Below are 13,020 nucleotides of genomic sequence, written 5' to 3'. Positions count from 1 at the left end.
ACCTTTACATTTCCATTAAGAATATGTACTGCATAACCCATTTATCTTCCTTTGGGAGTATTATGAATTTAAACAATACGATTTAGAGTATTTAAGGAAGAAAATGACTTGTGTTCTTAATTATTTATATGCATCGTAAATTATAACTCAAGTCAAAATTTATGCTAGTACCAGCAAGAAATGTGCTAGTTTCCTCTATGTACCGCCTTGTTTGCTAGATTTTCGAGACATTATATGCTTCATAATGCTAGATAGCATCAAATGCTATATAGCTAGCTTGCATAGCAATAGCATGATAAGCTATATGTAAGTATCTTATGCTTATTTCCTGTTTAATCTCATGGAGAAGTAGGCACCTTAACGAGCTATTATATGCTTTTTGTATGCTTGCCAGCGTAATATGATGTGTAAGCAACTTACGCAAAGGCTGCATAATTTGCTATGCGCCACTAAGAAAAAAGTAAATACTGCACTTATTTTGATTTTCGAACAATAAATTGGAAAAACTTTTTCATCGGTTGAGTTGCAACTTCGACTTTTTCACGTTTGTTTACGTCACACCATTGAGTCTGCAGTGTTCGGCAACTGCTGGAATGAATGTTTTAGTCGTTCCAAAGGTATTTATAATTTAGTTTCCTTTATGAAACTAAAAAGTTTCAATAATACATAGTTATATAAAATATTAAATAAGTATCGTAGGTAGAGTTTTTCCTTCACTTATACTGGAAAAGTAATAAAAGCGCGATGCTTTAGAGAGGATAATGTTGTAAAAATATTTAGTTTTCTCAATGATTTCGATCAGAAAATTTGGTACTAATTTAATGATCATGTATCTAATTAAGTTCGCAAATACAATGTAAAGTGTTCATTATGCTTATGAGTTTTTCGGGCAAAGTTAACATTTATGTTAAACGTCCATTAAAATGTTTACCGTTCATTAATGCTTGTCTATATAAGACGTCCGTCTCAGATGATAGTATTCTTTTATTCCTATTTTTACAATTTGAGTAAGTATACTTATTGCATGACTCATTTATAGCAAATTCTGCTTTACTCTAGGTTTACCAGAACTCAGTTCTTTCAGTACTTAAAATTTTAAATTATGGTACTGGTAAAACTGAATTTGTCATAAAACGTTGGTCCCATGCCATAGCAGTCCTCTAAGCGTGTTGAAAATGAAAACAATACTTTGTTGGAAAAAAAATTAAAGGATAAAGGGACCCATATCCTTAAGTTGACATACACTGCCAGTTACATCAATATTAACATTAGTACGAACAGTTAACATTAATGTTAACAAATATAGTAACATTAATGTTACATTATTTGTTACATTATTTGTTATACGAATGGTAACATTAATGTTAACAAATATAGTAACATTAATGTTACTATTCATTTTCCTACGGTTGTATTATTCTATTTAAAATATTTACAGCATGGTTAATTTATCTTCCCTTAAGAATAATGTGCATTAAAACAGAACATTTTAAAATTTTTAAGAGATCAAAATTCAGCATTCTTAAATAATAATATACACTGCCAATAACAAAACATATTCTAATCGTTAGTGCCTAGGTAGCAAAACGATATTATTTAGTATTAGAAAGATGCCATATAATACTGCCGTGCTAGAAAACGTTAGACTCCTGAATTCTATTTTCTATTATTAGTGCTAATATTATATAAGATTAAATAGTATTCGATCTAACATTCGTACTTTTAAAATGATCATTTATTTCGCTTAAGAACTGCCACTTATTTGGGAAAGGGCACTTCATATTATTAATAAATAAAATTCGTTTTCGTAAATAGCTATGCCCATTTTCGCAAACACGCATTCCAAGCTGTGTTAATTTTTATAAGCACGCATTTCCAGATATGCCGAGACTTAAAAACTCACAGATCTAATTTTCTTTTCCCCCCTATATTTACTTTTATATTAAGAATATTTATTTTTTAGCTCATTTATCTTCCTTAAAGAGTATATCGAATTGAAACAATATATTTTAGCTATTTTCCAGGATCAATGAACCCGTGTCCGTAAACATCAACATGCTATGGTAATTAGAACACAGATGTTAATATTCTTTTTTTTCCATTTAAACATTTCACATATTGTCTTGCTTATTTATTTTCCTTTAAAGGAGCTGCTATTGCACCGGGTAAGCTTTTCATGAAAAATTCTTCCTTACTCTAAGTTAATCTGAACTCACTTATTTCAATACTTTTAATTTTAAATTACTAATGTAGGTAAAACAGAATTTCTCATAAAAAATTTCTCCCCGATATAGTGGCCCTCTTGAGTGCATTCTGAACTGAAGCAATATTTTTTTTAACAAAATTAAAAGGATCATATGATCCACATTCTTAAATGTTAACATACCGTCATGTGGGGCTACTTTGTGCAGGATTTTGCAGTTTTTGAACTTTGACATGTAAAAAAACTATGTTAATTCAAACTTTAGTAAAATTTATCGATATTATATTCATAACTGGACTCAGACGAATGAATTTGATTAATATTGGCATTATTTGTATGTAATATTTGCAAATAATAAGTCAAAATATACCTTGCACAAAGTAGCCCCCAAGTGGGGCTACTTTGTGCAGCGATAGGAATTCAGTTTAATAATCATGTTTTTAGTAAAATATTGATATAAAATTATTAAAAAAGTTAATTGTTGACATTTCTAAAAGCAAAAACATCAAGATATGTAAAGATATTAGTTTGAAAATAATTTTCAGCGTTAAAAAACCATTTTTTATAAAGAATTTTTTCTTAAAAAGAATGTTTATTTCAAAGCATTTGAGTTTAAGCAAAAGGAAACCATATGCATTTTTGAACATTGAAATAGATGAAATTTCAAAAATAATAATTATTACATATTTATTAGCATTTATAATATTGATAAATTTGAACATAACATGCTAGAATGAACATGACAGAATTTGCTCTTCAGTTTCTGTCAAAACCACCTGATGTCCTATAAAATATATTTTTATGTGCTAAATTGTTTGATTAATTCATTGAAAAATCTTTGTAGAAGAAAAATAATAGTTTACCAGCACGTTTCACGTGCTTCTTGTTAATTTTATTAGAGATTTTATTTCTGTGGATTTTGTACTTCCGAGAAGCTTCTGCAATTGACATATTACCAGCAACTGCTTGCAAACATTGTTGCAACTTTTCTAAAGTGTAATCACGGTAGTTTCTCGTTCCAGGTATTTTTTTTATAACGTCTGACCATTTTTCTTTCGAAGAAACAAACGAATGAAACTTTGCTCAAAATAGCTCCGCAATGCATTTTTTTTCATTTTCCGCTTATTTGTTATTAATTTTCGAAATTTTTTAGCGCTAGCATGATATAATTGCTTAATAATATATAAATAAAAAATATTGCACGTACGACAACTGTTTTATCAACGTCTTTGCATTTCACAGCTAAAGTTTCCACGCACACTTTTCGACGTCTGACGTTCTCGGAAAGTTGTTGATATTGGATAAACAAAACACGCTCTGAAATTGTTTTAAAATTCGTAAAAATGTTTGTAGTAATAGAGGAGACTTCTATCTTCAAATTCCACACATTTTTAACGTGAAAAAAGCATAATACTGAACAGCAGCACTTGAAAAGTGCCAAATTCGAATTTGCACAAAGTAGCCCCACATGACGGTACACTGAAATATGAGCGGTGGTGGCTCAAGGGATAGAGCATTCGCCATCCAATGACATGACCTGGATTCGAATCCCAGCTTTGACTCGTTTGCATGAATTCTGCTCCCGGCTCATACCAACCACAATGTTAGCGTAAAAATTCATCAGAGGTAGACGGATCAGTGGTTAGACTCCCTTTGCTGCCGTGCTAACTGTGAGATGCTTTCGTAGTTTTGCTCTCTATGTAACGCTAATATAGGTTAGCTTCACCAGAAAGCCATCCACGAGGGCTAGTTTGTCTCAAGTGGTTGATCCAGGAGTCTTATGCCTTCTGGGTAAGGATTAAAATTACAAGGCTACGGAGTTGAACATTGTCGCAAACTTTGAATTGGGTCGGTTGTTCAACACCGGTTATAAAATGAAAAAAAAATACGCTATACGCTAACATTCTTTTTTTTTCCTACCTTTACATTTCGATTAAGAGTATTTACGACATGGCTCATTTATTTTCCCATAAGAGTATTTTCAACGGGAAAAAAAATATAGTAGTTATCTGAAGAGGGTAAATAAATAACGTTACCTCCAACTAGAAGCCTGGCAGTTGCCTGTGAAGAGTAGGATTCCCTCTGGACGAAGCACTGGTACATCCCCGAATCCTGTCCCCTGAGATGGGTCACTTGAAGGATGGTCGGAGACGGGAATAAAAATCGAGAATCTGCCCCAATAAATCTTGTATCTTTCTTCCAGAAAATGCTGTCAAATGGTTGACCCTCGACGGAGCAGTTGAAAAGACCATCTTTACCCACATTTAGTTGCATTTCTTTTGGGATGATACTAACCTTTAATGGCTCTATAAAAGAGAAAAAAAGAGCATCGGAAAGGGTAAAAATGTCTTGACTCCTGAAAAGCTTTTTTTTTTTAAACATATATGCCCTTAGGTAATAGAAGCAGAATAAAAGTGTCGTTCTCGGAATTATTTGTAGAAGATAAAGTGTCATAGATGTACAGAAAAACTCGTGATTTAATAATATTTTACAAAAACAACAATTTAACAATTAAATATAAGCTCAGAAGTAATTTTTTCAAGTAAAGAGAATTAAAAAAAAACATTATAGCCATTGAACTCTGAGGTAAAAATTAAAAAATAATTGAAATTACATTACTTTTGTCACTGAACTCTGAAAGAAACGTAACAGTAGGATTCTAGTGTACAGTAGGAAAGCTAAAAATAAAAAAAAATATAAAAAAATGTGACCTAATTATTGAATTTTTACTTCTAAATTAAAAAATTAAAAAATAATTAAAATTACTATTGTCATTGAACTCTGAAAGAAACGTAACAGTAGGAGTCTTGCGTACAGTAGAAAAATTTATAAAACAAAAAATTAAAAAAAAATACTTGTCCTAATTATTTAAGTTCTGCTTCTATAAAATTAAATTTAATCCTTTTTAACTCTTTTTACTTTCGTAAAAATTAAAAAATAATTAAAATTGCTATTGCCATTGAACTCTGAAAGATACGAAACAGTAGGAGTTTAGTGCACAGTAGGAAAGCTGAAAACACAAAAAAAATTTCAAAAAAATTTGACCGAATTATTGAAATTTTACTTCTCAAAGTATAACTTTCCTGCTTAGAAGGACAATATTTATGCATAACATTTACATATTAATGACTGCAGCGATAACAATTAGGTTGTAACGCAAAGGCTTTTGTGTGAATTCTGGCTTCTAAGAACCATAATAGGCTAAATTCAGCTTGTTCTTGAAGGACGGGTATTTTGACTGTAGAAGTTTGGTCTTTGTGATAAATATTATAAAAAAGATTAAAATTTCTAGATTCGGATAAAAATACCCATGTCATTAACGAAAGTTAAGTACACTTTATTGAACATGGTAAAGGATTCTTTTATGGAAACTAGTGCTTTACCATGCTCGTGAAATTATAAAAATCATACATTGTCGGAGATATTTTTATTTCGGTATTTGGCTGAACTTTTCATCATAAAAAGTCAAAATATTAAGCTTAAATTATACGAGTAACCTAGTAATTCTAATCTTAAAGTATTGTTATTACTACTTTGAAATACAAATACGCAATTAGCTGATAATTGACAAAAGAAAATCAAAATGTTTGGAAACGACATTAATTTATGGTCATCTTAATAGTTTGCGCAATGTAATCTATGTAATTTAATCTATGCAATACTATATATTCAATGTAATGCAATGCAATGCAGCTTGACATATTCACCAGAAAGGCTGCTAAAATACGAAATATTCCATGTATGCTAATTTAATTTACAATGTGCGTCAAAGGAAAATTTGAATTGAATTGTCTTGATTATATGCTGTTTGCTTTAATTTTTGCTCTGATTTTTTTAAATTATCGTCAAAAGTTTCTAAACGAAGCAAGCAGAATTTGAATACGGGTCTTAACAAAATGGTTTCATTGTAGTACAAGTCTTACTTGACCAGTTCCAAACCATTGACAAGTTCCGCTTGACAATTCTCCAATTCTTGAGCAGTATTTCGTTAATTTTGAGAATCATTTCGTCACGAAATCACGTGATTTGTGACGAAATGTGAATAGTCATATATGACGAAAGTGTTTCCTCAACTCGGAACCTCATTTCAGTGCATTCGGGGAGGTTCTTAACTAAACTGACGAATCTAGAATCAAGACCGAACAAGCGAAAATAAAGTGAACAATCAAGTTCATGATTATATTACAGTAGAATTATCATTCTATATTTTAGTACTTTATCTTTAATTCTGTAGTTTTATAACAATTGGTTAATTTCTTCGGAAATTGGCATTTTGTTTTCCGTCCAAATTTACATAACTTCAGTGATGAAATTGAAATTAGATTTTGCTTTATTTACTCCATAAGAAAATCGATTGCACAGTGATAAAATGAAGTAGTTTATAAATTATAATAATATAAACTGATTATTTTGCTTTGAAATAATTTATTTCTCAAACACAAGTTTTAAAACAGTTTTAATTTAAACGTGAAATATAAATTTCTTAACAAGTTCATGGATACATTAAATATTATTTGTTACTTTTTCAATGTTTGATTTTTGATAAGAATTATTCATATCTTTTAATTTTTTTAAACGCTATGAATATGTTTCCTGTAGTATACAAGAGACAACTGTGTATTATTAATTTTAAATATATTAACTATGTTATTAATTAAATATAACAATGAGATTTGTAAGTTTAGATAATAACTAAAATGCATATTTATAAAATACGAGTATAAATAAAAATACGAATTAGTAACAAACAAAAATACGAATTAATAACAAAAATAATTGAGCGCCATTATTTCTTTTGAATTGTTAGATTCAGAAAATACGTCGTCTACTTAATGAACAATGCAGTTGAAATCCTTGGCATCATTTGATGATAAATATGTTTGTGCTTAATTGAACGAATGCTTTCTTCCTATTTATTTTCCTTTAATCCTTTTTTGTCATTAGGATTCTGGGAAACAATTGTTCCTTAAGAAATTTTCTCTAGCAATTTGTGGCATTCCAAGTGATACACCTCAATACAAACATTGTTTTTTTCTGTAACAAATAAAACTTCGGTTTCGAAGACGGGTTTGTAATTGGATGAAATATTTTCTACGTCTTGCCTATTTTTTTAAAAAATGAATTTCTATTATTGAGGTCTTTCTATATAAAATTGTGAAATTTTGTTTGTTGAAGCGATTGACGTGTATCATCTTTGAAAGTCTTTGTTATTATTCTTTCTATTGACCATATTTGTTCAAACTTTTTAGATTTATTTTTCGTAATTTATAGATCTTTATCGTTATCTTAGAAATAAAATTGGAATTTTGAGAATCAAGTTTTGGGAGAATAGGGGATATTGAAGGAAGAGAGTTATTGAAATGAAACTATAATTGTTATAATACTATTAATGATTTCGCGTAACAGTTACTTATATAAATTTTTAGGTTGCAACCTGAAACATAATGTACCGAAATGTCTTTTTTTTTTCAGAAAATTTTTCCTAACTTGTACATATGAGCCAAGGGCCGGGATAGCCTGGTCGGTAGGGCACTGGGCCCATGTCCGAGAGTTCGTGGGCTCAAACCCCGCCGGTCGGAGACTCCCCGGGAAATAAAAGTGACTGATACACATTAAATCTGTCGAGTCGCAAAAGTCCTCCATCGTTCCCATAACTAATCAATACCTCTGGGGGTACTGGATTGGAGATTGATCGTTCTCTGATACAGGTCAAAATTACGATCGGTGGATGAATGAATGGATGTATGAATGGGTCCGTCCTATAAACGGGTGCGACGTATGGTGTGGCAGAAGTCGAATTCTTGGCAACAGATGGCGCCACTTAAAAACAAGAACAATCGCACCCCTCTACCTAAACGCGCATACGTCAACAACCCATATGAGCCGTGGTGGCTGAGCGTAGAGCACACTTGCCTCCAAATCGAATCCTAGCGTTGGCTGGTAGCTAGGAATTCAGCATCCGGATAGCACCATCGAAGGTTGAAGTTCTCTTGCCATCAGGCTAGCCGTGAGAGGTTTACTTGGTTTCCCTCTTCTCATTACGCAAATGCGGATAAGTTCCATCAAAAATTTCTCCACCGAAGAATATTTCTACCAATACTTGATCAAGGAGTTCCCTTGTCTTCTGAATTGGGTTCAAAATTTCACAGACTTGAACATTGGCAGTAGTAAAATCAAAATAGGGTCAGCTGTTCAGCGACGGTTTTAAAATAAAACTTGTATGTATGACAATGTGTGTATGATAAAACACGTGTAATGTTATGCGTATGATAATGCATGATATAAAGAATGATGTATATATAATGATGTATGTTAAAGTGTGATAATTCACGTATGCTATAAACAAAACTCATCTTTTTTTATGTACCTTTACGACCATATTAAACAGATGTTACTGACCATAATCAGGGCTAAAGAGAATACAAGGGCTAGTTCACTCCGCTCTTAGAGCTGAAGCTACGATTTCCCTCCTCATGACGTCACTGTGTCTACAGATCTCGGAGATCGCAAGCAAAGATATGATAACTTTGCATCGTTCTCTTGTAAAAATAAGTTAGACTTTTTCTGGTTATTAGCCTTCAAACTTTACGTAATTAACACATTATTTCCGTTCATAAACATAGTTCAAAAAACCTTTCTTGGTTATTATATTAAAAAAAAATACCATTTTAAACTTATAAAAATGTTTTGCTAGTTGGTGAAAATGACACGATAAATACTTTATTTTAAAAAGTTCAGTTTTAACTTTAACTATTAAGAAAAATGAAGGCATATATCGACACTTTTTTTATCTACATATTCTTTTATAAAGATAAGTTAAGTTAAATTTAGAATCCCTGATTTTAAAATATGTCGTTAATAGCAATTTGTTCATACTTAATCATTAGGAAACATCAACCTTAAACGCTAATTACTGAAACAAAATAATAATTTAGGTTCATAATGAAATTAGAAATTTTACAATTGTTTATAGACATTTAAATTTACGATGATATAATATATAGATATTTAAATTGAAGAGTATATAATTTTTAAAAAAAATCATAAATATTTAGAATAACAACATTAAAAAATATGTTATGAAATTAGGAGAACTTCAACTATATACTATATATTTTATTTATACTTTTTACTTACATTTTAATTTTCCTTGACTTTATCTATTTTTTAATTCTTTTCACCTGCCTTTCTTCAGGAAGTAGCGAGGCGGTTTCTATTTAGATAATGAATTTTTATAAAAGTTCTTTACGACAGAATAAACGTATTGCGGTTTTATATTAACTGTGTCATTTCGGAATCCATTTTTTACATAGTTGTTCATTTACTTTAGGGAACACGCAAAAAATTATACTTTTTCCTTTTGTGTTTATATCAGAATTTTTGCAAATTGCAATCGCGCAAACTGGCATTTCGATAATAGTTTTAAATTCTTGTAAATTCACTGCAAAAACTGAGGAAAGTCATTATAGAAAATAACAAATGTCTTAGAATATCTCGCAAAAAGAAATGATCCAATATTAGTTAGAGCTAGTAAGGCCAAACGCTCCGTTCTTGAAGTAAAAGTGTGAGCTTTGCGCCAAAGTGACGTCACTAGAGTGACGTCGGAGGATCGGCGCGGCAAGAGATACTTCAAAGGAATGAACCAGCCCTTCTATTCTCTTTAGCCCTGGACCATAATAACCTGTTACGACTAACTGTTGAAACACAAGACTTTTAAAAGCATTAAGGAAAGGCAAACATAATACAAAAAAAAAAAAAACATTAATAACAATGACACAGTTACCTAGTTATTCGACACCCTTCTGCAAGTATGCGACATTTCAACTATTTTAACCAGCTCAACTATTTTAAACAGCCAGACATAGTTCATGTTATTAAGGCCAATCGCATTCGATGTCTGGGACACCTTTATAGATCTGAAGACCAAAACCCAGCAAAAAAAGTAACTTTTTCTAAACCAGAAGGTACAAGAAAAATGGGTCTTCCACCGACTAGGTGGCTTGATGCAGTTGAGAGGGACCTGAAGATAATAGGAATAACTAACTGGGAGGCCATGGCACGGAATAGATCAAGATGGATCAAGCTTACAGAATAGATCACACACATAATAATATAAACACAGAATAGATCAAACTTATTGGGACGGCCTTGGTCTGTCATAGGCTGTACTGCCCAAGAAGAAGAAGAATAACCAATTCTTTCAACATATTTAAATCGGCATTTACACACATACCATATGCATACATGAAGGGCAGCAAATAAAGTGATTACTAAACATTTAGCTATAAAAGTTTGATTTGATAAAAATTGGAGTTTCAAGTTTACTATAGGAAGCACCAGTGATTGAGAGTGAGAAGGGTTAATATATTTTAAATATGTAAATCTTAGTCGAATTTTTCCTTTCGTGTTTTTTAATACTGAATGCGTTTACTTGAAAGCAGTATACCAGACCTTAGTACGGAAGATTATTTTCTCAAATATTATACATTTATACCGATATATTTCGAATATTATCATCCATCCATTTTATCATTTGTAACAATCCGCATGTCTCCATGCTTTTAGCATTATATTTTAGATCATTCAAAGGAGATTTTTATTACAGGAATCAATGTTTCGCTAAATGTTTTGTTCGAGTTAATTTATGTTAATTTTAAGATCATTAAAATGAATTGACATGGGAAAAGAGAATTTACGCCACCTCCTCTGTTTTGTTTTCAATACAAGATCTATGGCCACGAGAGCTGCTTGTAACATTTGTGTTGTGTGCGGAGTCATAGCTGAATGAACCTCTGGTAATTGGTATACCTAATTTAAAAAGAATGATTTTGATCAGAAGGATGCACTTGATTCTAACTGTCCAAGTTCAGTTTGATTTGATGAAACGCAGTTAAATTAAGGACCGGAATAGCCTGTTTGGCTGGACGTTGGGCTCGTGTTAGTGAGAACGCAAGTTCGAATCCCACTGGCTACTCGAATCCAATGGTGAGTGGTGCATGTTAAATCTGTCTGGCTCACAAAGTCCCCCAAGTTCCCATAACATATCAATACCTCCTGGGGTACTGGATTTGAAATTGGTCGTTCTCTGGCTTAGGTCTAAATAACGACCTGAGGATCATTGAATGGAGTATGATTGGGTTCTCATTGTAAAATGGGTTGTGACGTATGCGTGGCAGAAGTCGTATTCCTGATCGTAGATGGCGCCACTGAAACGCAAGAAACGCAGCCTTTGATTTAAAATTCGCTTAATTCAAAGCAGGCTTTGCCGGTATTGGCAAGTGGCATAAGTAACAAAAACAACAATTAAACTAACGCTTGCAGGAAAATTCGCGTCGAACAACATAGGAACTAGCAGAGAAAATAAAATGTTACCACTTCAAAAAAGAAAAAAACGGAGGAGGGAACTTAGTTGCTAACCCAATAGCATGCATATGATACATATTAAGAAAGAAGAGTAAAAGTTCGAATTTTTGTGACGCAGATGTGTTATGATGATTTTATTTCTTGGTTACTTTTTCACATTACAATATTGTAATTTTATCTGCTGGTATTAACAACTCATAGAGTATTTTTATTACATATTGCCAACTAATAATACTGCAACTTGGTATTTTAATTAATCATTTCATCAATTTAATTACATATAACCATAAAACGAATTTAGACCAATGGGAACAACTTGGCCCCTCTCGTTATTTGTTGCTCTGTAATTCATAAAATATGTTACTGAAAGTATTGAATGCTTCTGGCATTTCCTATTTTGATCCAATTTAAATGTTCATTTAATTATTCAAGCGTTGGCCTTGTAGAAATGTTTATTTCTATAACTTTATACCAAGAATGAATGGAGGGGCCAGCAAGCCTCTTTCGGTTTGTAGGTAGGTATCCCATAATCCCAGGTAATTTTGGGTATAAAGGTTTTGGTTTTATTAAAAAATGAGAGTTTTTAAACCTACCTATTATTATTATTTAAAGAGAGCTGAATTACTGGAGAAACTAATGCTTGCTTGTCACAGAAATCCCAGCGTTCCGTTTAATCAATTAATTTTGTTAATCAAATCGAATAAAATACCACTACATTTCAAAAATCTTGTCTGTAACATAATTTTTTTAAATTATATATGACAATATTTTAAGATTTTGGATGTCTAATTGATCTACACTCAAAGAGCCAAACTGGCCTCTTAGGTAAATCTAGGCCTACAGCAATATTTAGTTTTTCTAGTGGTTAAATCAAGAAGAACAATAAAACAAATGTACTCATGCAACATGCTTTTGAAAATTTGACCCACAAAGAAACCATATCTAAACTTGACTCTTGATTTTTCTAAGTTATGTTTAGTCTAAAATTCATATTTTCAAGTAGATAACAGGTAGAATAGATACTGTTTTTTAAATAGAGCTGTTAAAGGTTTGAAAAAGTCATACAAAACAGTAATGAATCATTAAACATACCTTCTACAAGTAATTCAATATCAACTCTGTCTTCCCCAATGGAATTCGTGACTTGGCAGGAATAAAATCCAGCGTCTGATAATTTCACATTGGAGAATTTTAAGACACCGTCTTCCTGTTTGGCGCTAACTCCAATTCCAGACATAATCCTCTGTCCATGAATTGTTTTATACCATTGGTATTTAGGAACTGGGTGACCTTGAGCTATACAAAAGAGACTCACGTGGTGTCCAGCATTCGCTTTCACTTTACTCAAAGAGTGGACAATCCTTGGCTGTTGATTGTATTGGGGCTCTAAAAAAAGTAGAAAAAGGTAAACATATATTAAAGGTGTTCCTTGGCGAGAAGTTTCTTTGCTGCCG

At 31.8% G+C, this 13,020-nt stretch overlaps 1 protein-coding gene across 1 annotated transcript in view; it reads right to left on the bottom strand.

Annotated features, from left to right (window-relative positions):
• The window catches only part of LOC107442922 (cell adhesion molecule Dscam1), a 170,807-nt gene that overhangs the window by 110,585 nt on the left and 47,202 nt on the right, over nucleotides 1-13,020 (bottom strand). Inside the window, exons 5-6 of the mRNA XM_043040966.3 lie at nucleotides 12,659-12,952; nucleotides 4,240-4,509 (exon numbers count right to left, since the gene is read on the bottom strand). Of these exons, the coding sequence (XP_042896900.2) occupies nucleotides 4,240-4,509; nucleotides 12,659-12,952 (564 nt within the window). The remainder of the gene's footprint in view (nucleotides 1-4,239; nucleotides 4,510-12,658; nucleotides 12,953-13,020) is intronic.

This window comes from Parasteatoda tepidariorum, chromosome 10 (genome assembly GCF_982258835.1).
Source record: "Parasteatoda tepidariorum strain Cologne lab strain chromosome 10, Ptep-v5.0, whole genome shotgun sequence".
NCBI lineage: Eukaryota > Metazoa > Arthropoda > Arachnida > Araneae > Theridiidae > Parasteatoda > Parasteatoda tepidariorum.
This window is presented reverse-complemented; position numbering and strand designations above follow the sequence as displayed.